At 39.6% G+C, this 26573-nt stretch overlaps 2 protein-coding genes across 19 annotated transcripts in view; one reads left to right on the top strand and one right to left on the bottom strand.

The window, feature by feature from the left end:
* The window catches only part of IQCG (IQ motif containing G), a 48152-nt gene extending 45691 nt beyond the window's left edge, over positions 1-2461 (top strand). For all 5 annotated transcript variants that reach the window (XM_032869432.1, XM_032869433.1, XM_032869429.1 and 2 more), the window contains 3 exons: positions 238-369; positions 1057-1158; positions 1989-2461. In XM_032869432.1, coding sequence (XP_032725323.1) covers positions 238-369; positions 1057-1158; positions 1989-2126 — 372 coding nt within the window. In that variant the 3' untranslated portion in view covers positions 2127-2461. The remainder of the gene's footprint in view (positions 1-237; positions 370-1056; positions 1159-1988) is intronic.
* Positions 1-26573, bottom strand: part of LRCH3 (leucine rich repeats and calponin homology domain containing 3) — a 136688-nt gene that overhangs the window by 21571 nt on the left and 88544 nt on the right. For 3 of the 14 annotated variants that reach the window (XM_032869414.1, XM_032869416.1, XM_032869419.1), the window contains 7 exons: positions 25793-25864; positions 23823-23871; positions 23208-23315; positions 21164-21282; positions 20380-20517; positions 12107-12184; positions 7254-9251 (listed from right to left, as the gene is read on the bottom strand). In XM_032869414.1, coding sequence (XP_032725305.1) covers positions 9051-9251; positions 12107-12184; positions 20380-20517; positions 21164-21282; positions 23208-23315; positions 23823-23871; positions 25793-25864 — 765 coding nt within the window. In that variant the 3' untranslated portion in view covers positions 7254-9050. Of the gene's footprint in view, positions 1-4223; positions 6367-7253; positions 10207-12106; positions 12185-20379; positions 20518-21163; positions 21283-23207; positions 23316-23822; positions 23872-25792; positions 25865-26573 lie in introns of those variants that run through there. The other 11 variants (XM_032869417.1, XM_032869420.1, XM_032869424.1 and 8 more) reach the window with 9 other exon arrangements.

The raw sequence follows: 26573 nt of genomic DNA, 5'->3' as shown, positions 1-26573 counted from the left end.
CACACACACACACACACTCCTGTAACCACCATCCACATAGAGAACACGTTTACAACATCCCAGAGTCTCCCTCGTGTCCCTTCCTGATCCAGTCAAGCAACCTGCCCCTAGAGGTAGCCATGATTCTGCCTTTTTTCACTATAGGGAAGTTTTGCTGGTTCTCGAACCTTATATAAATGATTTCATAATAAGGCTTTGTGTCTGATGGAACCATGTTTTAATGTTCTTTCCAAACAGAAACTTGAGGAAAAGCTAGAGTTCTGGATGGAGAAATTTGATAAGGACACGGAAATGAAACAGAATGAACTAAATGCTCTCAAAGCTGCTAAGGCCAGTGACTTAGCACACCTTCAAGAACTTGCGAGGACGGTAAGGAAGCAGTCTCCATAGTCTAAGGCTGAGCACGCCTGAGAATGGGCGGTAACTGAGCTACAGTAGCTGCGTGACAAAGTGGAGGTGTGCCTGTAAACCACTGAGCCTCTTCTCCCATGATGACGACGATGACAGCATCCGCGATGGGGACAGTATTAGCAGCATCTGACAAGCCTCCATTGTGCTCGTTCTGTCCCAGGCACTTATTAACATTCCAAAGGACTTACTTCACCCTCACCACTTCTTGAGATAGATACCGTTACTATTTCTACTTTATGGTCTCTGAAGCTCATCTGTAAATTATGAATTTTAAAAGGCTTCTGATTATTGTTTCATCATTGAATAACTGTAAAACTCCCAAATATCTCTTTTAAAAGATGACTGCTATTTGTATGTGTACTTTCTATGAGTTTAAAAAACAGTACTTTGAGGTCATTAAGCACACAAGTTACTAGTTCATTTTTGTGCAAGATTTTACAGCAAATTTGCTCCAAACTGAAACATTTTTATATAGTTAGTATATGAATATTTATACCACAGGAATCCACTTAGTTTTTCTTTTCGTTGGTTTATCTTTAGGTTTGGCAGGCTTTATTTTCAAATTTTATATTAAAAGTGCAAGGCTGGCTGGCCATACCTTGCCAGGACAGTCTTATAACCTAGGGTCCATGTTTACTTTTACAGATAAGGGAATATGAACAGGTCATCATCGAAGATCGGTTAGAAAAGGAGAAGACCAGGAAGAAGAGAGAACAGGATGACTTGGAATTGAAGAGCATCATAAAGGTAGAAAGCCAGAGTTGGCATCTTTTTTTTTAAAAGATTTTATTTTTATTTGAGAGAGAACACAAGAGGGGGTTGGATCAGAGAGAGAAAGGAGCAGGGAGCCCAAAGCAGGGACCTGATCCTGGGACTCCAGAATCATGACCTGAGCCTAAGGCAGTCACTCACCCGACGGAGCCAGCCAGGTGCCCCACAGTTGGCATGTGAGGGCATGTTCAATTCAATAGCTGGCCTAACACTGAGCAACACAAAGTCTCTTTTTCATTTATTATGAAGCATGAAACAGATTGGTAAGGAAGGGTGGCCTTTTGTTATTACTGGAATTTGCCTGTAGTCCTTGGTGCAGGGAGATGGTTCACATAGCAAGGGGCATATCCCTAACTCTTAATCCAGGGGAAAGTAGTGGTCAGCAGGGGAAGCAGGACCTAGAACTTATGCCCAAAGGTCAAATTTAAGAATATTATTTATAGTCAGAACAGTTCTTGGAGTTTTTTTTTTTAATTAACTCTATCCCCAATGTATGGCTTGAATCATGGCCCCAAGAACAAGGTCACATGTTCTACCAACTGAGCCAGCCAGACACCCCTGGAGGATCTTCTTAGAATCTTTTTTATCTAAGTTATCCCAGGCTATCTGCTAGGTTCTGACAAGACCTGTTTTCAAAAAAAGGTGGAGGGAATAAATAGAGTTTAGCATGCATGGCGGCTTCCATGCTTCAGACACACACCATTCTTCAGACATAAGTTACTTTATGACAAGACAACTCTGTTATGCAGAAAGGATGGGGATTGGCAGGCCTCTTCTATTGTACTCACTCCCCCTTTCTCTTCCAGCTCCAGGCCTGGTGGAGAGGCACTATGGTACGGAGGGAAATTGGTGGCTTCAGACTGCCTAAGAAGGAGAAAGATGATGGCAAGGATTCTAAACGTAAAGGCAAAGACAAGGACAAGCAGAGAGGCAAGAAAAAGTGACAGAGTTCTCATCTCTTCCTCTGGTCTTCCGGCGATGGGGAGGAGGACTTGGAGGAAGAAACATTTTAGCAGCACAGACAACTTGTATCTACAGGTCGTTTCTTATTTGAGCATTCCCAGGTGCTGCCTGTTCTCTCCCATTGTCGTTGTATTAGTTTTCAAACCCTGAATTAGGACTATACCATCAATTTAGGGCTTCTTCGTATTTTGAAAAACTTCCACTGGGAAGAAATATTTCTAGGAGCCTTGTGAAGATTCTTGTTGCTTTTTCTTACCAGAAAAAAGTTCATGGGCTTATTAGTTGTGATGCATTAAAACTTCAGTAATTTCTGTAATGTCTCCAATTCTATATTTTGACTACAGTGAAAAAACTCTTGAGCAAAAGTCAAGTGTTCATTCACAACTACAAGATGATGTTTATAAAGTGTGTGGCAGAATACAGACACTGTAAGGTCCAAACGTTGGTTCCTTCCTGCCTTTTAGGTTAGTATCACCTGAGTGTTTTGTTGGGGTGGCGGGGGCATGGAATACATATCTTAAGTTGCTTCAGCTCTTTTTCTGGGAAACAGGTAGGCATATAAATTATAAATTAAAAAAATAATAAATTGGAATCAACGGAAATGTTAGGACGTACAATCCAAACATAATAAAGGCGGGGACCCAGGCCTGCTGGAAAACTAGCCTGCAGAGAGTTTTGATTAGTGAGACACCAGGGTCTATGCCTGTTTTGCTCCCTCAACAATTCTCACCTTCAGGATATTATGACTAAAAGAGTACAGATAATCCAAGCAGAATGTCTTGGGAAGCTAAAGCCTTCCCTATTGCACAGTTGGTAATTTCGGAGAGAAGAGTGTCCAAATGCATCATGTGTATTTCACAAATTAAGCCTTATATGTAATCCCAAATGCAGGGCAATACAGCGATCTATACTTCCTTGGAAAAGTTTAAAAAAAAATTTATCTCAAGGGCCTGCTATAAGGACCCCGTTTCTCCTGATGTTCTTTCAGGGAACTAAATAAATAACCTTTCATTTTTGCCAAGGAAACCATGCTTTAAGTATGAACATTTTCTTTTCTTTCTTTTTTTTTACCCCTAAAGATTTTATTTATTTATTTGACAGAGATCACAAGTAGGTAGAGAGGCAGGCAGAGAGAGGAGGAAGCAGGCCCCCTGCTGAGCAGAGAGCCCGATGTGGGGCTCGATCCTAGGACCCTGAGATCATGACCTGAGCCGAAGGCAGAGGCTTTAACCCACTGAGCCACCCAGGCACCCCTAGGTATGAACATTTTCAATTCAGCCTTTATTTCATGCGATTGAAGTGCTGGCTTTTATTTTAATGTGAACATGTAAGGTGGCGTACAGGCATTATAAAATAACATACATGATACTGACATATTTATACTTAGAACTTATGCATTATATTTACAGACATACAAATATAGGACAATGTTTTACAAAATCTTTTACTAATTACATGTTTACAACATTTCAGAAATAAAATGAAATCTGCTGTAAACCATCTCACTGCAATACATATATAAAAAGGTTTCTAAATATCCATGTTTTCCTTCATTTCTATAACCATTTTAAGTACTTGGTTGCTAAAAATATGTCCTACTCATCGGCAGAGTCACACATCATTAGTCACTGCTAAGCTGTAGCAAGTAAGAGAAATCATCGACTCCTCGGTTAGCTATGAGGCTGTATTTAAATAAGCTATTAAAGAGAGTGACCTCCTAATAAGCTCCCTATTCTCTTCTAGCCAAAGAAAGGCTCTGCGCCCAGCAGCTGTCTGCAGAGAACCTGCTGACTGCCAGTCTCCAGGGCTGTCAGGGGCCCTAGTGGGTGGGCACTTAGCCTCCTCCTGTTCACTGGTCAGCCACTGCTTCAGTAGGAAGGAATCTCATCAACGCTCAGTGGAACCCCTACAGGGTCTTTGTCTTACACTGGAGTCTAGCAAGGCTAAATGTTACATTTTCTTTCCAGTTTATTAAAAAACAAAAAAACAAAAAAATGGAACGTACAGAACAATGAATATAAAAATTTTCTAGCAAAAACATCTTGATTTAGAAAAGAAATTCAATATATTTGATATTTTTTATCAAGCCAAAACTGTACACAATTTTTTCCTAGTAATTCAAATATAAACTTACATTAGTTTGATGAAAATATGTGAATAAGGTTGCACGGTATGTGTCAGTTGTGAAATAAGTGGTAACTTCCACTTACCCTATGGGATAATTAGTTGCAGATGTTCCAAATGTTGCATTATGTATGTCTTCTGGGATTATTCCTTACATAATAGGTGATAAACAGTCCTCTTCATTGCTGAGTTTCATTTCAAATGGCTTCTATTATTTGGAAATTGTACTGAGGTTTAATGTTGAGTAGAAGGAAAAATCCTTATAGTTTAAAAATGTACACAGCTAAATTCTAAACAAGTCACTCTGATTGGTGGATCTGTTTAGAACTGTAAATTTAATGGGGTCTGGCTCTAAGCACTTAAAAAACATTTTACTTTTGTTCTGTAAGGTCAGTGAAGGTCAGTGAGCTCTGAGAACCAGATGTTTTATGTTCCTTAATTTTAAACTTTGACAAAGTGGTAATGTTCTGCTCAACTTGTTTCCCAGTGAGAACAGGGAGAAAACATTATTTTGCCCAGATGCTCAACATGATTTTACCCAGTTACTTTTAGATGTTGCACTTACATGATAAAGAGCGAACATTTTGCTCAAATGCATGCATTGGTAAAGAAAGTCCAGAACAGTTTACAACCCAAAAAACCTTAGATTAACTACTATCTTCAGTTACTCTATTTACTTGATTTATAAAGGCAGCGAATACCAAAAGACACTGACAACTAAAAGGGGTTCAAAAAATAGGATAAGAGAGACTTTAGTGGTTTAAGCTTGAACAAAGGCTCCTGGCTTTGTGTTTCATGAGCCTTGGGCCCTCTTACCTGGCCCACAAATGAGTGAAGGCACCAGTGGTAGAATTTGATGAGCTAGATACAGAGACAGCACATGATTTTTTAAAGAAGCCCCAAGTGCCTTATTTCAGCCATGGAAACTGGCAGTTACTTGAAAGAAATTAAGGAACTTGGCTACTATTTTATTCCTTTTGCTCTGTTTTCATAATCTTCCATTAGTCAGGGAGCTAGAAGTGTATCGGCCGTGAGTGGAAGGTATCTGCAGGCCCTGGTATCCTGCGAGCAGTGTGGGGGAGGTGGGGGGGAGCTCAATGCAAATGATGCTGAGTAGTGCACGTTACCATCCTAAGGATTTGGAACCCTTGTGTAGAGTGCTTGTTTACAATGTTCAGGTAATAGCAGAATGTCACAGGTGAGAACCAAGCTTTAGGTGGTGGTGGACAAAAGTTGGGAGAAGGCCTAGGACACTGGCCTTAAATAAAACTTACCTCTCTCATTGCTTTACCATGCAAAAATCTAGGCCTTCTACATCATATCTGGTTTGCTTTAGACATAAGTTTATTTGTTGTTATTTTTTGTTTTGCCTTGGACAGATAGTCCAAAGTAATATAGCTTCTGATTTTAAAATGCGGCTGATAAACACAGTAGAGTCATTACTCTCCACATCATACGAAAAATACCCAGCTTGGGAAAGTGGTCTCACTATGTCTGTTGAAAATGCAGATACCCAGGCCCGCTCTAGACCTCCTGGAATGAGAATCTACACTTTAACAAATGTTCCAGGAGAATCTAATGAGTCACCAGTTCCAGAAACAGGAAACAGGTAAAGACAGTAGCATGTCTGTGCTTTCAGGAAAGCTAGCTATCCCTCTGAGAGGCTGTCTTTCTGGAATGGGAGACAAGCCTGCTTTCTAGGAAAGCCCAGCTAGTTTAGGCTTCGGTGTCAGGTTCTCCGTGACGAAAGAACGAAGTTTCACTTGCAAAAACCAACCGTGTCTTCCTAAAACAATTCAATGGAAACAGATATAACCTCTCCTAAAATGGAGAAATGAAGCAAAATATTCCTGTCAGGAATCATGGAAACAGTCCCTTTTAAGAACACGTAAGAGCTTTGTGGAAGCAGCCAGCTGGCAGCGGCGCTCGCGTCCTGCTCCAGGGTGGCCGGGCCAGTGCCCGCGTGCAGGGTCCTCACGCAGCAGACAAGTGGTGCTGCTGCTTGGGCGGGGCAAGCTCCAGGAGAGCCTGCACCGTCACTGCGACCTGGCTCAAACCTTTCTCTTCTAAAATGTGCAGAGGCAAACATAATTGCTCCTGAAATGGGATAACGTAACATAAAAACAAACAAAAGAGAAAACAGGATGAACATCAATGAACTGAAAAACAAAAACAAAAACAAAAAAACAACAAAAAAAACAAAAACATAAGCGCCTCTTCTCTCTTTCCTAAAGGTCAACTGAGATAGGACAGGTCACACCTGGGGAACTGACCTCTGTTCATACGAGTTACACAGAGATGGCATCTGACACTGTCATTTTATTAGAACAAGTAAAACGTACATACAGGTCATTTGGAAAACTGGAATAAGGACAATAATACATACAACAGAGGATAACAGAATCCTATGGGGTCAAAGAAACATCCCTCATCCCCAATAAATAAAAGAGCAATGCAGATCAATAAAATGAGGCAGGGAAAACGGAAAAGCAGTTCCAAGTTACCAGACGGCTCAAGCCCAAAAGATCTAACATTGTAAGATAAAGTGCTCCAGAAATTACATACCACGGGAATGCGAGATGGGTTCATGCCATAGCCAGACTGCACGAGGGAGGGAGGGATGCCCTCCAGCTGCCATTATAATCCTGATTGTGAAAATCAGGGCCCTCATGCCAATTAGGGGACACAGGAAAAAAGCCACTATTTCATATCCTCGTACTGAATGGATTGAATTATGTTGGAGAACGCTGATGTGAGTTTAGTCAGGAATGTCTTAATTACCATATATGTGAAAGGTGTTTAGATGTTTCCTAAAGGAAGTCAAAATACTTCTATTGTGTTTGCCTCCTTAATGTTTGGTTAATCCTTTCTTGAAAAAGAAAAAGGCAGAGCTCAAGAATAGCACCTATCATTGGTTTTTCTTTTAAGACTAAATATTCATAAAAACAGATGCTACTCATAAGGGACAGAAAGTAGAATTCTGGTTCCAGTAAAAAGAAGACTACACATGTTTATTAAAGAAGACAGCTGGACTCTTCATTGGCACTTTACCTTATTATTAGGAAGTTTTACAAAATTAGTTGCAATAAAAAATATAACATTTATTTTGAACAGTTATTAGTACTTGTGCCTCTTAGTCAAAATATTATCTTGATAAAACAATGTAATTATGATCTTTTGACCTTATAAAACTAGCAACCTTGTATAAATACTTTGAGTACTTTGTCTATGCAGATGAACTACCCCAACGTGAACCTGCAGGGTGTTTTGCTCTTGGGAGAGCCGTATTTTCTCTGCGGCCAATTCCCTGGTCTCTTCTCCAGAGCGCCCTGCCCTGCGTGTGGTTTAGCCATTCCTCCCGAGGCTTATGTTTTCCAGACGTACATTTACCTTCCAGGCGGCTTACAGGGAACGCCATGTGCTCTGAAGAGAATGTACAACTACTTCCTCCAAACCACACATAAGACCGCATGTTTTTTTATTTCCTAAAGGGACAAAACTCCACAAAACTAAATGATCTTTGACTCAAGACATCTTAAAGTCAAAACAAAGCAAACCTCCCAAACTCTGGAAGGTACTACTACTGTACAAAACTGGCTTTCAACACAGTGTTCAGTGTTTCAGCATTAATAGGAAATAAGTTTTTAATGTGTTAAATAACTGTCCCATTTGATATGGAAGAAAACCAAAGCAATCACACCCTTAGGCTAATCACTTCTACAACAGGGTGTTCTGTTCCCTGCTTTGAGTTCAGTATATTCCTGAATGTTCAGAAACCCTATCTATGAGCAGTAGAATCGGAATGCAATCATAAAGTAGTTTCAAGTATTAAGGCCAGCAGCTCTCATACTAAACATTCTGAAGAAGACAACACCCGCTCACTGCCTTGGGGACAGGACAGAGACTGCTGACTGGTCCTTAACCTGCTACTGTTGTTCAGACATAACCTCCTCAATAGCTTAATTCAGTACCAGCTCACCTAAGATGGTTCAAGTATATTGGAAATTACATAAATTTCACTTTTAAATTCTCAATAGGACTCTAGAGGTGAAGCTCAGTTAATGCTAACAAGCGTAGTAAATCTGGACAGGCGCCTACTCCTGAAAGGTCAGCTCCAGATCATCTGCTTGTCACGGACCATTTTACATGCACAATGGGCTCAGAATAGCAATCTAAGGAACGTGCCTGATCTTTGAACCGAACATTCTGATCAAATTAAATCACTGATTAAATGGCCAATGCTTCCAGGCGCAGACAGTAAATGCTTAGGTGGACCCGTGCCTTCCAATACAGGGACATCTCAGGAGTTTAGGGCAAAGCTCAATGCAGAGATCTAAGTGACCAGGTGCCTCCCCAACCGGAAAGGGTACAAATATGTTCCTTATGTGCAGCTGTTTAAAACGCTGGAAAAACGGCCATATGGGAATTTTATTAAGTCATTTGGAAATAAAGTTCTAAGTCACAGTCTAAGAACAGATCCAGGATTCTATGAGAGATACCTCAGCACTTTTGATAAGAGAAACAAGGCCACCGGCCAGGAGAATGGACAAATGACCAGGAGAAAAAAATGCTGGTCTTTTAGTCTTTGTGAACAATCATTAATGATTACTAATGTGATGGGCTGTTCATCTGGACATATGAAGGCATTATCTGCTATACTGGTTAGCTCTTTGATGGTCGGGGGTAAATAAAGCACATATGTAAGTACTTTGTAACAAGAAACAAACCTCCTTCACCAAGCACAGGAATGAGGTGGGAAATCGCTGGATACGATCTTTCAGCTAGAGGGGGAAGATCCAGTAATAAAGCAGACAGAGAGTTAACATTAAAGTACAATAAAATGCCACAAAACCCAAAAGCTGGATAGACAGAGAGATAAAACTGGATTCTTCTGAATGTGCCCCAAGAGAAAGGAGGGTTTCAACAGTTCTTTTAACACGGAGGTTTAGCTGAAGGATGTCAGAAGGGGAACAAAGATTGTCCTGTCCAAAGTGTGAGCAGGAAAGGAAAACAGAAAAACAAAGTTAGTGGATCGGAAACACAGATTTGAGTACAGAATCCAACACGATCATCTCAATCATACTCAGAGAAACACATCCTAGCAACATTTGTTTACTATGAGGAATGAAAATAAAATACTGAAAAACAGAACTACAAAAAGACTCCCTCTGTGTGCTGAGCTTGATTTTACTACTAAATGGGATGAAACTGGCTTGTTGGTAACCAGTACACACACTCAGCGTGCAGAGAACAGACTGGGTGCTGGCTCAGAGTTGTGCGAGGTCTCTAAGTGATGAGGTCTACGCCAGGCAACAGCTTCTTTCCCAAGGCTCATTCTTTCCTATTAACAAAAAAAGAATGGGCCAGAAACCAGGACAAAAGCTGGGGGTGGGCTGAAGAGAGGGAAGTATTTGGAGAAAGCCACGTAAATCAGGGCGGTCCCAGAAGAGGAGAGCCCAATGACCGAGGAAACTTATTCCCTGGAGGCCAGGTGTACTGACTGATTTGATGTTTCTCTCAAAATCATGTCAAGCCCACCTTCAAGTCCAGGTTACTAATATGTACGAAATGAATCTAGAGGGGTAAGGGGCCTTATTGACCACCCAGACCCTCCAGCTCACAGACAAAGAAATTAAATAAGTAAATAAAAACACAATCGGACTGGAGAACAAGAAAATATTCTTCAACACATAACATACAATAACTAGGACATGAGATGCTGGACTCAAACAGACGTTTTTGTCACCCATTACAGTTTTCTGAATGTAACGTACTTAAGAAAAGCAGAATAATTAAGAGAATACCCACATGCCCAGCCTTATCAGAGGTTTTCAAGAGTCGTCTTATTCTTCAGTGTTTCATTCAGAACTTATAAAACACTTCAAAACTTGTGCTGAGAAGGGAAACTGTTCACCTTTCTAGTTTCTGGACAGAATTCTGACAAATATTTACAGTATTAAGTTTTATGTTACACATTTTCAAAAGTGACCATTATTATATCCCTGATTTTCTTTATAAGTCAAAGAGAAGTGGGGGTGTTTAGGTAAAGGTCAGAGGGACCTGAGAAGGCCATTGCGAATCTATGAGTTGATGTATTCATTCATTTTCCTTCACTTCATTCTAAGCAAATAACTAACTTTTTAGCAGAAGTAGCAGCGTACGAGGAACCTGTCTAAAAGTGGTGGTGGTGATGGTGACAGCGGTAGAGACTTAGGTGGAAGGCAGAAGGGGAGAGGCAGAGGGGACCTCCAGGGATTTTCCACTTCCTCTTTCAGATCGGGGAGACTGAGAGGAAGGAAGGATGTGTTAAGAACCCCAGTCTAACCACCCTAGAAAAATACCCAGTCTTTTAGATTTGTATTTTTTTTTCCTGTTTTCTGCCTTCAAATAGCGTAGCTCTGGCAGGAACAGGGACAGGCTAGCCCATAATCATTCCTAATAACCATCGCTTGGCAAATGCTGAATCAAATGCACATTTTAAGGTAGACTGTATTTTGCCGATTGTTGGCAGGTACATTTGGAAAGAACTTCAGTGTATGGAGTTTAAGTCTGAGACAGATGATGGTTCTCTAAAGCCCAGAGTGCAAGTACAATGACTGTAAAGCTGGTGAACAGTACTTTGCACGGGTCTGACATTTGCCAGGCGTGCTCCTGTGTCGTGCTCTTTGGGGCAGGCTGTGGGCATGCATGTGTGATGTGATGATCGTGTAGGAACACCTTCAACAGATGGAAGGAAATACTGACTGATGTTAGTGTGTACCTATGAATATTAGAACCTCCTTATTAGTATGGAGAAAATGCACACTATTTGATTAGAAACCTTATTAAGGCTCTCAATGGTTAAAAATGGTTTGTTCTAAATGATATGACCAGTCTTTAGAAAACAGCAGGATATAAAAGTGAAAAATCTGCTCTGGATTTGTCCACAAAAACAAACAAAAAAAGGTCCTTGTTAATACCACAAATGTAAATTTCAGTTATTTTTATAAAAATAAAAATAAGAGTACCATGCTTAGTTGGTTTAACATCATTGTTTTTAAAAGGATAACTGAATAAAAAGTGCATCAAGTTCATGTCTCTTAATTGCATCTATAACGTTTAACTATTTGTATATTAAAGGGTAAGAAAGTTGTAACTGAGGAACCTAGAGACAGTAAGTCTCAAGAGCAGGACAAATGCCTAGAAATGGCCTCCTGTGTGCTCAATTCCAAAGTATCAGAGCTTAGTGAAAACAGCTAGTGAAATCTGAGTGTGGTTTCTGATGTGGTTAACAGCACTGTCCCAGCGTTTGTCAGTTTGGATGACATACTATGTTTATGTAGATGATGTTAACAGGACCGGAACAGCAGCACAGAGAGTGACTATTCTAGATCTGTCCTATTTTTACATTTTTCTAAGTCTAAAATTATTTTAAAATTAACATTTTTAAAATGTATTAAAGTATATGTCAAAAAACCTGAAACCAAAGGAAGCATTCTCAGTCTGAGATGCACTCATTCTGAAGCCCGGAGTCTTATGTATGAAGATGTATACAAGCAAGTAGGAATGTTTCAGAAAATGTCAAAATATCTATTTTTGATTACTTAGCTTTAAGTATTATAATATATTTAAATTTATATGTATATTACTTTTTTTTTTTGCTTGGTCCTTGGAAATAATTAAGGAAAACTGCTCACCAGTATACTGACTGACTCTAGTAACACAACATCATGTTAGTAATTACCAACTTTGTTTAAAGCGAGTCCTGTAAGATTTTAGATACTCTCATTTCTAAAAAATTTTAGAAAAATAATACCCAAGTCTCTTTAGGCAATATAAGAAACGATAAATTTATTACCTGAGGTACACCAATTTTTCTGCAAGCTTCTAGGAAATTCTCCACATTCCGCCTGCATTTTGCCATAGTTAACTTAGGCTACAAAGGAAGGAAAATGTGGTGTTACTCTAAAGTTTAAAAATACTCTTGCCAGTTGCTTTGTAAATTCAACATTCTAGACTACAGGGTCAGCAAACTTTTTCTTAAAGGATCAGATAATAAATGTCAGTCTTCAAGGCTACAGGAGATCTGCTAAGAGCTTGAAAGCAACCACAGGCAATATATAAGCAATGGGTATTCCAGTAAAACTTCATTTATAAAAATGGGGGCTAGCCTTGGGCCATAGTTTGCCACTCCCTACTTTAGACATTTTACTTTGATTTTTTGTAAGGCAAGTGCAAAATACAGAAAAATTTTAGAGACAGCTATTTAACTTTATCCATTTTAAAATAATATTGACTGAAGAAAATTTGTAGTGACAGCAAAGAAGTTACCCACAACCCTACCATTCAAATATAATCACAGCCAAACTTTATTTCCTTGCAGTCTTCATGAAAGAAGATAATTTAAAAAAAAAAATCAACATCTTTTACTCATAAATATACTATGGGTGCATCACGTCTCTACTCAGTGGTAATCTTGGAATGCTTTTAAACATATGAATTTTAAAAGACTGGATTAAAGAACCTGTTTTCCAAAGGATGCAGATTTCGCAAAGTTAATTTCCCTAACTTCTACTTAGTAAGCTTGTTTCTGGAAAGGTCTCTTACTAAGAACGAAGTGTTACCACATGACCTAAAGTTGTGAAAAAAAGTTTTTAACCTAGTGGGTTATATATAGATTATAAGGTAGAAATAAGAATTCCACTTCCCAGAATGATTAACAAATTCAAATGTTCAAATTCATTGGCTGTTCTCCAACATGTTTAAGCATCAGGCAGAGAAGCCAAATGTCTGCACGAACTCTGCCTTAGCGTTTTTACACACGTAAGCAGATGGAAGCCTGTACCACCTCTAGAAAACAAAGGTTTCACTTGTGAATACCTGGGTTTTTCTTCAAAGATGGAATATGATATTACATCACGAGCACAGGAGAAATTAAATAGATATAAAATAGTGTCTGAAGAACTATAATCTCAGCCTGAGAAAGGGAGCAGGGGCTAGGACTGGCTTTATTATAACAACTACGAATGTGGGATGAAAGGAAAATAATTTAAAGAAAACTTTTTAAAGGAGTACTTGGGTGGCTCAGTTGGTTAAGTGTCCAACTGACTCTTCATTTTGGCTCAGGTCATGATCTCAGGGTCGTGAGATTAAGCTCTGCATTGGGCTCCGCGTTCAGAAAGCAGTCTGCTTGAGATTCTCTCTCCCACTCCCTCTGCCCCTTCCCCCTGCCCTGCTTTTGTGCACCCTCTCTAAAATAAATTAATCTTTAAAAAAAAGTTTAGGGGCACCTGGGTGGCTCGGTGGGTTAAAGCCTCTGCTTTAGGCTCAGGTCATGATCCCAGGGTCCTGGGATTGAGCCCCGCATCCAGCTCTCTGCTCGACAGGGAGCCTGCTTCCCCCTCTCTCTCTGCCTGCCTCTCTGCCTACTTGTGATCGCTGTCTGTCAAATAAAATCTTAAAAAAAAAAAACAAACCAGTTTAACTGAAAATAAATTTAAAATTTTTTTTTAAGATTTTACTTTATTTTTTAATTTTTTAGAAAATTTTATTTATTTACTTGACAGAGAAAAAGAGAGCAGCAGCAGAGGGAGAAGGAGAAGCAGACTCCACTGCTCAGCAGGGAGTCTGATGTGGGACTCGATCTCAGGACCCTGGGATCATGACCTGGGCCGAGAGACAGACGCTTAACCAACTGAGCCAGCCGGGTACCCTAAAGATTTTATTTTTAAAGTAATCTCTACACCCAAATATGGGGCTTGAGGTCACAACACTGAAATCAAGAGCTGCATGTTCCACTGACAGCCAGCCAGGCACCCCAATAATAATTTCTGAATTTCAAATCGAAGCACTTTCAAAAAGGTCCTGAAAGGGGATAGGAATTAGGTTTCTAGGACAGTACCCATTCTTGCCACTGCCAAGTTGTTTCATCATTGAGGTAAAAAAGGTTTTTTGTTTGTTTTGTTTTTTAAAAGAGAGTGAAATATTAATGGCAGAAACATTAATGGTAGAATCATGATCTTAACAGAAGGAGGAAAAACACCATGGGGGTTCATACTGGCTAATTCACACTGGAGCTGGGCTCCTTCTCTTCCACTTTTTACATGTGAAAGAGCAGGTGTTCATTGGACAAATGATGTGGTCTTCTCAACTCCTAGCTAAAGAGGGAGACATAAGGTAAACTGAGGCACAAAAGAAAAAATCACTGGGGTGAAAGCTATTAGGACAAGGGCTTAACTTCAAGGGAAGTTGGGCAAAAAAAACACCAGACAAATGCTTTTTACAAATGCTTTTAACTGGCTAGACATTCCCTCTCCCTATACCAGTTTCCCTTTCTGCCTTTAAAAATGAAAATAGAAACAGTGTAACTAGCTTCTCTTATTACAAAGAGACCTTAGCTAAGCAAACCAGGATGTTGGTCTGGGTTTTCCAGAGAAGGCCAAGGGTGTGTCAACAGGGCACCATGGACTTTAGCATAAGAAAGGGACTGGGCATTTCATTCTACAAAAGAAGAACCCCTTTTAAAAAGTATTTAAGGAGTGCCTGGGTGGCTCAGCGGGTTAAATCCTCTGCTTTCAGCTCAGGTCATGATCCCAGGGTCCTGGGACTGAGCCCCACATTGGGCTCTCTGCTCTGCAGGGAGTCTGCTTCCTCCTTTCTCTCTGCCTGCCTCTCTGCCTACTTGTGATCTCTGTCAAAAAAAAAAAAAAAAAATATATATATATATATATATATATATATATATTTAAAAAGGGGCGCCTGGGTGGCTCAGTGGGTTAAGCCCCTGCCTTCGGCTCAGGTTATGATCTCAGGGTCCTGGGATTGAGCCCTGCATCGGGCGCTCTGCTCACTGGGGAGCCTGCTTCCCCTCCTCTCTCTGCCTGCTGCTCTGCCTACCTGTGATCTCTCTCTGTCAAATAAATAAATAAAAATCTTAAAAAAAAAAAAAAAAGAACCCCTACATTTCTGAAACTCTACCATTCAGATGCCAACATCCATGGGAGGCGAGAGTGAAACAGGTCTGACTACATGAAGGCTCAGAATGGTGATCATGGAAACTAACCAAACATTACCTCCATGAAGGCTACTAGCACCCGAAGACATAAAAGATGTCTCTATCTTTGCTAGGGGTGGGGACGTGGGGGAGGCAGCAAAAGAGAAAATGTCCTTTGAGATTTTCCCTTTAGGCAGCACGGTTCTGACTGATGAAGGTGAAGAGGAAGGAGGAACAATCAGCTTTCTCCCCAGTCATTTCTTCCTTTAGCATTTATCCAAATTCCAGGGATACAGGACAGTATTTCATAAATGGGATCAAACTCATTATAGTCTGGAGAAAGCTGTGAATCTACTCTTGAGAAAAATACAAATGTATGCAAATTACAGAGTTCATGGAGCCTGAAGAGCCCTAGGAATGCCTGATCCCAGGCTACAAATGTGTCCAACAGAATGGCTAGTCCAAAGGACCCATGCCGTAGACGCACCATCACCATGGAATGCAGGACTCATGATTTTGCCTTAAGTCAAGTCTCACAGAACCTGCTATCCCCAAAAGGTTTTCCAGAAGTTTGGATGACATAATATATGGTTTTACAGCCATGTATAGCCTGTTCTAATTCTCTAATGTACAGCCTGATCTGAATAAGAAATCTTAGGCAGGTTTTGGAGGACAAAGCAATTTCAACAAGACCATAATCTAAACCAAAAGGAACAAGAAATAAACAATTTCCCACTATTCTAAAATTTGAAATGATTCAAGAGTTTTTCAGGTCATTTACCTTGGAGATGTGGTTCATTCAGTGAGTTGTTGATGATTTTTTTATAGGATTCACTAGTACATTTCTAAGAATGTGAACCATACTACATAACACCTATGCCTATTAAACCAAACAGCAGTTTAGCAAACATCATTGACCCTCTCCCAAAATAGCAAAGAATGATGAATTATAACCTATCATGTCTTTCTGAGTTTCTTTTGAAATGCTTGGACAGGAGACCTCCCCTTATAATGAGGCATCACTTTTTTTTTTTAATTAGGGAAAAGAAATCCTGGTTCTTACAATATATCAAGAAAGTGGTTTTGTTTTTGTTTTTTTTTAAGTTATATACTCAGCATTGTAATTAGCCACTTTTCAAAGAATTACAATAAATTCCCATGCTTTAATGAGCCATAAAGAAACTTCTATGGTTTTCCATTTGTATATGGCTTTAATTTTATAGTCCCCTCACAAAATAACTTCTACTAAGAAAGTAAGTTACAAAGCTCTCTGTATGGCCAGAAGAACAAAATAAGCAATATAGTCTAAGACAAAGGAAGGCAATCCACAGCAAGGAAAAACAGATGCAAATATTTATACTGAAATAGAGTATTAGAAGAGAAACCTCATTAACACAATATTAACTTATTTATAAAATCATTATCACAATTTTAAAGTAGGGTTTTTGGTCTGAGGTGTTTTTTGTTTGTTTGTTTTAATTGAAATGCTGGATAATTTTCAACTGGTTGAGTCAGAGTCCATTTGTTTTTAACTCCCAAATGTTATAATTTGAGAAGTGTTAGTATTTACATTTCTCTTAGCTGTGTATGTCATTTATTAATCAAAAAGGTCCCCTCTTGAACAGTTTTATTTAATAGGCCTCCTTGAATTTTTCTTTTTTTAAAGTAATCGCTACACCCAGTGTGGGAATTGAACTCATAACCCCGAGATCAAGAGTTGCGTGCTCTACTGACTGAGCCAGCCAGGGACCCTTTAATAGGCCTACTTGCTTTTAAATGTCAAAGCTATTTCATGAAATACTTCTTCTCTTTTTGGTTTCTAAAAGAGAACTTAATGTTCTTGGGAGACTGCACCACTTGTATCTCATCTCTGTACCTTCGGTCCTGGCTAAATGCCTGGCACTGGATAGGTACTCATAAACAGGAGTTAAGTTTTGTCGTTGACTTCAGTAGTAAGTTTTAAATTCTCTCATCTCATGTTATACCCATATTTCTGACTAACAAGAAGATCCACGTGTTTTATTTCTTTAGGCAGTTAAGTATTTGTAAAACAGTTTTACTTTTCCTTTGTGTACTTTACACTCTTACACGGAAGGCACAGTTTTCTGGTAATCAACGTAAAGAACCTCAGTCACCCTTACTCTCAAATTCCACTTTCTATATTAGCTGTTTGCTACTTCCTAGGCATCCCCTCCGGAAATGAAAAATGACAGGTTTGCCCTTTTTCGATTATTAAAATTAGTTCTCGCCCCTAACTCAGTTGACAGAAACAGGGAAGAGCGCAAAGTAGGTATAAACCCTTTCCTTACTGGTGTTGTGAAATAGCCCATCAATGCCTATTCTTTATATCACCTTTAGGACCAAAACCAGGTCCTTCCAGTCTCTGGGAGCACAGCTGACTTTGGTAGGACTACTGTTCCTCTCTGCCTCTCCCACACAAAACTGAAGGCCGGTTTTCAGAGGTCACTGAATTAAAAAAAAGTGGCTACCAGTTTTCCTTAGAAGCAAACGCAACCCTCTATTTGTAGATGTGCCAGAGGGGACAGGGCCACATCATCACCTCTGGGACCTTGGTAACAAAGCAGCTTTTATAATTAGAAGAATATAAGGTCCTTGGGAGGGATAAATGATTTGTATCTGGAGGGGCAGCAAGCTGAGTGTCCAAAAGAGGCCATCTACAGGCCTATATAGAAGAGTCAAGAATCTGTAACAGGAAGTGCCTGCTAAATAATAACAAATGACCGGAAATGAGATGAGGTCAAACCTTCTGAAAGGTCAGACAATGTTTTAAGCACGTTACAAATGAATAGCATCCTTGGGAACCTTGATTATATTCTGGTGTGGTGTGTGTGTGCATGCTGGGTAGGGAGAGAGGAGGGAGGATAGCTGTGAAAGATATTCTTAGAGGGGCGCCTGGGTGGCTCAGTGGGTTAAGCCTCTGCTTTCGGCTCAGGTCGTGGTCCCAGGGTCCTCAGCTCAGCAGGGATCCTGCTTCCTCCTCTCTCTCTGCCTGCCTCTCTGCCTACTTACGATCTCTCTCTGTCAAAGAAAGAAAGAAAGAAAAAGAAAGAAAGAAAGAAAGAAAGAGAAAGAAAGAAAGAAAGAAAGAAAGAAAGAAAGAAAGAAAGAGAGAAAGAAAGATAGATAGATATTCTTAGAACTGGGGAAATGTGAATATAGCTTATGGATGCTGTTGGTGTTTTATGCCATAACACTTCATCTTACCTTATACCCCGACTCCCACTGGCTGCTAGTGGCTCGCTATATTCCCTCCTCTTTCAGCCTGTTCCCACAGGAAGCTTCTCTCCCACCTTAAGGCAGAAGGACTTGGCCCCCATGTCAGTCAGTCATTGGCTATAGGCTACAGAAAAGATCAAGATGGCCTAGGACAATTTTCTGAAATATTTTGGGGGTAAAGTTTTATATTATCTGCAACTTTTATTTTACTTTAAGATTTTACTTATTTATTTGTCAGAGAGTGACACAGCACAAGCAGGGGCAGTAGCAGGTAGAGGGAGACGCAGGCTCCCCACTGAGCAAGGAGCTGGATGCAGGGCCCTGGGATCCATGACCTGAGCTGAAGGCAGACACTTAACCAACTAACCCAGCCAGGTGTCCCTATCTGCAACTTTTAAATAGTATGGTTGAAACACACCACACACATACACACACAAAGTAAGACTGCAAAACAAAATGAGTGTCAGATCTAGGTAGATGCTTTAAGAGTGTTTCTCGTATTAGTTTCAATTTTTCTGAAGGTTTGAAATTTTTATGAAAATTTGAAGGGGGAAAAAAAAGGAGAGTGTCAACCCTAAACTTGCTCCTGTTTTGGGTTACCAGCCCCTGATACTGACTTCCAGATCTGACCAGCGGTCTTAAAAAAAAAAAACAACAACCTGCCAGTCATCCTGAATGCATATTTTCCCTCCTTTTCCACCCAAGGTTGGTCACTAGATCATGCCAATTCAACTCCCAAAATAGATTCATTCTAAACTGAAATTATAATTACATTTTCCCCCTCAAATTCTTTCATTGTTTCTTCATTGTCTCCACTAAGATAAACTTCTAACTCCCCGACATGGTACATATAACACCCTTATCACATGGCCCTTGGCTTACCTCTTTAGCTACATCTCCTACCACTTGTAACCACACTGTGTGTATCACCCACTCTACACAACTTAGGAATTCCTTGAATATGTCAGGACTGTCCCTCTCCTTTGAATCTAGGCATATTATGGGAGGATGCCTTATCCCCTTTCTGTTACTCTGGCAAATTCCTTTTTTAAAAAATAATCTTCTGAGTCATTTTATTTTTTATTTTTAATTTTTTGCGTGTGTCCCAAGATTCATTGTTTATGCACCACACCCAGTGCTCCATGCAATACGTGCCCTCCTTAATACCACCACCAGGCTCACCCAACCCCCAGCCCCCTCCCCTTCAAAACTCTCAGTTTGTTTCTCAGAGTCCACAGTCTCTCATGGATTTGTCTGTTTTTGAAAAAATAATCTCCATCTTGATGAAGTCCCAATAGTTTATTTTTACTTTTGTTTCCCTTGCTTCTGGAAACATGTCTAGTAAGAAGATGCAGTGACTGAGGTCAAAGACATTGCTGCCTGTGTTCTCCTCTAAGATTCTGAGGGGATTCCTGTCTCAAATTTACATCTTTCATCCATTTTGAGTGTATTTTGAATGCATGGTGTAAGAAAGGGGTCCAGTTTCATTTTTCTGCATGTTGCTGTCCAGTTTTCTCAATACCATTATGCCCAACATGGGCAACTCAGTACTAACTGAGCCAGTGAGGTGCCCCTATGCTGGCAAATTCCTACTCACACTTTTAAGATCGAATTCAAATTTTACCCCCTCTGGGCAGGCTTGCTTGAACTCTCCAGGCAGAGTTAAGTGGTCCGTTTTTGTATTCCTACAGCAACCTCTTACATAGCTCTCTTGTAACAACTGCTACTAATCGTTGTTACCACGCTGATCTTTTCTCTCATAGAAGTGAGACTTGGGAGGACAGGGACTGGACTATTCCCATTTGTATCCTGGGCATTCTGCACAATGCTTGCCATTGTATATAATAAATATCTGATGAATAGCCAGCTTTTTATTTTTTTTTTAAGCATGATGTACTTACTACAGCTGGTGAGGGGACGTGAATGCTGGGGACAGATCGAGGCCGCACGTGATTGGCCAAGTGGCAAAGAACAACACCATCGGTTAGAGCTGCTCCAAGGTCACAAGGCAGTGATACTTTCAGCCGGTACTCGATATGCTAAAAAAACAGGAGAATGTGTAACATGTTAACTGAAGAGTGGCTGACACAGAGGACATAATGGAGTTACAGTGAAATATATTTAATTAGGAATCAAGATAAAAAGCAAATAACTTAAGTACCACAATCCCTATTTTATCCTTCTGTGTCAAGTCAGTAACTTAAGAAGGAGATCTAATACATATATACGGCAGCCAGGCCACAGTATGGGCAAAATACAGGAGAAATGCATTTACAATTTTCTGTAATTACAATTAAAAGTACAACAGAACTAGATTTTCTTTCAATTCCAAAATAAAACAAACACTACAGTGATGTTATATGTATACGTACTTGTGTTGTCCATACACACAAATTATTATTACTCTTAAAAAAAATGACCTTACATGAGGCAGAAAAAACTTTTAAATGAGTAGGGCCACGAATTGAGCTTTATAGAATAACTCATCTCATTTTTCTAGTAAAAGCTGAAAAGAATATCCTTCATAGCAAAATCTCTTTTACGATTATAAACAATGGCCAAAACAGTACACAACAGGCACTTATTGATTCTATTAAAAATAGTAAGCCAGCGAACAGGTGATTGCAGGGTTATGGGCTCTAGCAATAACACTGCACAAGTGTAACTGAAAGGTAAGGTACACACTTTTCGAAGTTGATCTATTAATTCCAGCTCTTCTTCTCTCTGTCTTGAATTCGGTCTCATTATGGTATCTGCAGAGTCAGTGGTAGGAGCAGAAGATGAAAGAAGGGGTGAAGCATGACCTAAAAAAATATGAATATGTAAGACAGAAGGGCAATTGCTAGTGATGGAAAGATACTTAGATCCACATGGTCACAGGTTCCGCACAAGTACAGCGATTCCCACTTCTGGGCTCTTAAAAAAGTTTTTATAATGAAAGGTTTCAAATATACATAATAACAGGGAGAAAACTGTGTTAAAAATTATCAAATGTCCATTACCAATTTAGTTCAACCACTTTTGTCTGGTTAAAATGTTTTTATTGAAAAATAACACAGAGACAATTATGCAAATCATTAGCAAACAGCTCAATAAATTATTATCACAAAGTGGACACAATCAGGTCAATAAATGCAACATTACCAACACCCAGAAGTCCCTCTCATGCTCCCTGCCCATCAGTACCTAAAGGTTACTTCTAATGACACAGGCTTTAACTATGTCCTTGACTTGTAATACCAGGATTAGTTTTGAGCTTTCTATAAATGAAGCTATAGTGTATATATGTATGGTTTCTGTGCTTGGCTTCATCTGATTGACAATGTTTATAAGGTTTATCCATGTTGCTGTATACATTAATCTGTTCACTTTTATGGCTTACATGGTATCCTATTATACAGATATGCCACAATTATTCATCCACTGTATCATTAATGGACATTCTGTTTGGGGCTATTATGAATGACGTTGCTATAAATATTTTTGTACCTATCTTCTGGTAAACATTTTTCAGAAAGCAAAACTACTGGTCACAGGATATACAAATGTCAACATTATTAGATAACGTAAATAGTTTTCCATACGAATTTACAATCCCACATGCAGTGCAACTCTGGTTTGATTACAAATCTCACTGTTAGGGCACCTATCAGTTACACCAAAAGCAGTTATTTTTCTTTTTTTTTAAAGATTTTATTTATTTATTTGTCAGAGTGAGCACAGGCAGACAGAGTGGCAGGCAGAGGCAGATGTAGAAGCAGGCTCCCGCTGAGCAAGGAGCCCGATGTGGGACTCGATCCCAGGATGTTGGGATCATGACCTGAGCCGAAGACAGCGCCTTAACCAACTGAGCCACCCAGGTGTCCCATCTTTTTTTTTTTTTTTTTTTTTAAGATTTTATTTATTTATTTGAGAGAGAATGAGTGAGAGAGAGCATGAGAGAGAAGGTCAGAGGGAGAAGCAGACTCCTCAAGGAGCTGGGAGCCCGATGCGGCACTCGATCCTGGAAGTCCGGGATCATGACCTGAGCCGAAGGGAGTTGCTCAACAAACTGAGGCACCCAGGCGCCCAAAAGTAGCTATTTTTGACTTGAAATGTTTGTTCCTACTTCCAGGTAACCTCTTTGGAGGCCAGGCAGATGTATGTCATATTAACTAAAAAACATTAGACTAAGTAGATTTAAAAGAAGAATTACTTGGGCACCTTAGTGGCTCATTCAGCTAAGCATCTGCCTTTGGCTCAGGTCATGATCTCAGGGTCCTGGGATCAAGCCCCGTGTCAGGCTCCCTTCTGAGCAGGGAGTCTGCTTGTCTCTCTCCCTCTCTCAGTGGCCCCTCCTCTGTCCCTGCTCGTGATCTCTCTCTCAAAAAACAAATGAATAAAGTCTTAAAAAAAAAAGTACTGATTCATTTCTTTAAGAACAGATAAAACAGTTTTTATCACCAGAAAAATCTGAAAAGGAGCTCATTACAGAAAAGAGGAACATTCTCTAAAGCCCTGAAAGAGTATTTAATTTTTTTCAAACCTATAATCTCCTTTGGGTGCTACCAAGAAACTAGTTAAATTCAAACAAGATTCTCCTGCTTTAATGTTAGTGAGATCACAGACAGATGCAGAGTTTAAAGCTTTTGCCAAAGTGACATCTCACAGTAAAAGTTGAAAAGCATATAATAGTTAATGTTATTATATAAAGCCCCCCTGCCCCCACTCTGTAGTCACTGTGACTTACCTTTATTTGCTTCTGCCCTGACAGCTGCTCGGAAAAGGAAGCTTTCAGGGCGCTGGGCCTGGTTTCTCTGAATAGCAGCAGGAAAAGAATATGCAGGGGAATGATGAACTACATCAGCATGGAAAAGCAAAATAAGATTAAAGGAGATGGAAAAAAAATAAATATAACAACAGACACACGTCACAGAAGTTCAATAAATGGTACAAAGATCGAATCAAACCTAGTAATGAAATAAGATGGTAATTTTGTTTATTAATACAAAATCCGGTACAGAAAAGTAACCTTGAAATCAGGAAGGCTGCTTGTATATATATTTAACTGTCATGTTATTTTTGCTATATCAATCAAGGCAGAATGAATGTTACGATATTGAACAGATTCTCTTGTTGCGAGCAATAGCCCTGCTAGCTCATGCTCATACATTCATATCATATGGCTGAGTAGTTAAACAACCAGTTGAATTAAAAAATGGAAAATGTGTAGGAAGTTCCCAATTTGGGGTCTGGTTTCTTTTCTCAGAAAAGGAAGCCACAGCTAGCTAAGAGGTAATTTATCAAGAAAGTCTTGGTAAAGAATTATTCTTCATGTGGCTAACTGTACCTTTGTGTCTATTACCTGTTTCTGTTGTAGGTGAACTTGTTATGGCATTAGATCTGTCATCATTCTGTGGAGAAACAGAGATATTGGGGATAATTATTATTCAAGAGAGGGTACTTTCCACATTTATGATTACCTGGAATAAAAGAAAAACATGCAACTTTCCTTCAAAATTGAGTCTAGAAATAAGAATCTGGTGTAAAGATTTTTTTAAAATCTAAGTGACTTGCATTCTAGGATATGGACATAATTAGTTCAAATCACTTCAAGCCCATGAACTATATTTGAGAACTCTTGGAGAACTGGACCAAAAAACAGAAATTGGCAAGAACTCGACTTTTACTTGTCTGGTTAAGCAATAAAGAAATAAACCCATGCCTAGATATTTACCTGCTGTAAAGTAACTGGGATATAAAAAAAAAAAAGTCTTTTCAAACTAACCATTTACACTGCAGCAGGTCTTGACCGACAGAAAGGTAGACTTAACATACAACGGCTGGCACATTCAGATTGGGCCTCTTTCAACTATGATTCTGGGTGAGAATAAGCACGAGGTATCCATGGAGTGTAATGAATTAGCTTCTCTCTTATACATCTCCTATACTAGTTATACACCTTCCTTGAGAGAATTTTGAGAAGAATCCCTCAATTTTCCGTGTTGTTATTCAAAAAGGAACCTAGCTGAGAAAGTCTAGCACAGGGTCAACATCGAAGAAAATTCTAAAGTTTCTTCTGAAGCCCTCCAGGTAGGTGGAGCATTTTCAATAACAACTAGAGAGAAGGCTTCTCAGATTTACAGATGTTATAAAGTCGGGGCCAGCATTTAGAAGGACATGATGCAAGAATGTGAAAGTATTCTGCTAAATCAGAGAAGTAAAAATGTTCAAAAAGCAAAATTAAGTATTTAGAAAAACAAGGTACAAGATATGGGAGTTAATGATCATTTGGGAATGTAACGGAAACATGAGAATTACAGTGGATACTAAACAAAATGAGAAGAGCCCACCTAATGCTCAGAGTAAGACGTGAAAAACCTTGTTTAATGGTCAGTACCACGTGAGCTCGAGTGAAGGATATGTTTCTGGTTGGGGACTGTGGAGCCAAAATGGAAGGCAGAGAACTTGAGAAAGCTCAAAAGGATTAAGAGACTGAGAAAGGCACATAAAATAACTAGAATTTCTGTAGTAGGAAGACAAAGGCAGCACTGTAATAGTTTTCAAATATAACGATTTTTACATAAAGAATGCTAAATGACTAGAAAATCTCCACACTGGAAAGAAAAGAAGAAATAAGCGTATACCACAGGGAGGCAGACCTACTAAGTCAGACAAGGTGAGAACTTTCTAACAGTGAAGATTATCAATAATTTCTTCTGTATCATATGATAACAAATGTGGAATTACCATTCCTAGAGGTCTTCAAGAAATAAAACACCACAAGCTCTTTATATAGGCTTGCAGGCCCTATTCCAGCTCTGCTAGTAAGCTCGAAAGCAACCACAGACCACACATGAACAAATGGGAGTGGCTGTGCCAATAAAACTCTTTACATAAACAGGTGGCCCACCGGCCATAGCTTGTTGACTTCTACTACATGAGGTTTTGAGCGGTGACACTTTTGGGGACTGGGACTGAAATTATTTTGCATACACATCAGACAACCAAGTTAAGTTGACATTATTTATCAGCCAAAGTAAAATAACTCATGACAAAAAAATAACCTCTGATAGGAAAATCAGAGTGACATTTCAAACAGAATCTCAATATAAAGAATGACTGCAGGCTCTGTGAGTGTATCTAGTACAGTAAATCTTTCAAAAATTTCAAGTGGAATTAATGTTAAATTCACAAACAGTTTCATAAGCTTACAGATATTTCATGCATTCCTATATTTTATATTGCCATTGGACCAATCTGTTGGAAAACTTAAGACCTCTCATGCACAACCCCTCCCCAAAGCTCCTGGTGCATTATAGGAACAAGAGATACCTTGAAAGGCATGAAGGCAGAAGAATGAGGCAGGGCAGCAGCACAGCCCACTTGATTCAACCCTGCCAGCGACTACATTTTAAAAGAGAAAGAGAAGAAAAAGAAGGCAGCATTTATGTTAGCAAAACATCAGGCAGGCAGGGCAGATCTGGTCAATGAAATTAGAAAAGGAAAGGTCATGGACAAACTTACAAATGGTTTACTAAGATTTTGATAAGGCAGAAAGAATATTTTTGGGGGAAAAATCCATAACTTATAAAATGGTTTTCCCTCTTGTATAATTTAAACTATTTCAGTACTTTATAACACATGAATCAAGATATGAAAGGACTTTGGGCTGCCGGCTTACAGGAGGCCAAGGTGCACTCTTTTCAGTCATCTTGAATCTGGGTTCATCCAATACCAGCTGCCTATACCATGCTGCCTAAGCTCAACCTCAAGGACCTCATACCTGAGGTACACCACTGGGGAAGTCAGTGCCCCACCTGCCCTGGCCCCCAAGGGCAGCCCTCTGGGTCTGTCTCCAAAAAAAGGTTGGATGAAAATGCCAAGGAGACCAGTGACTGGAAGGATCTGAGGATTATAGCACAACCGACCAACTGGCCATTCAGCATGGGCAGGCTGAGATTGAAGTGGCACCTTCTGCCTCTGTCCTGATTATTAAATCCCTCAAGGAACCATCAAGAGACAGAAACAAGCAGAATAACAAAAAGCACAGTGGGTATCACTTTCAATGAGATTGTCAATACTGCCTAACCGATGTGGCACTGATCTTTAGCCA

The sequence above is a fragment of the Lontra canadensis genome, unplaced genomic scaffold (assembly GCF_010015895.1).
Source record: "Lontra canadensis isolate GAN:19392208 unplaced genomic scaffold, GSC_riverotter_1.0 scaffold38, whole genome shotgun sequence".
NCBI classification, from domain to species: domain Eukaryota; kingdom Metazoa; phylum Chordata; class Mammalia; order Carnivora; family Mustelidae; genus Lontra; species Lontra canadensis.
Note: the sequence above shows the minus strand (reverse complement) of the source record. Positions and strands in the feature narration are given on the sequence as shown.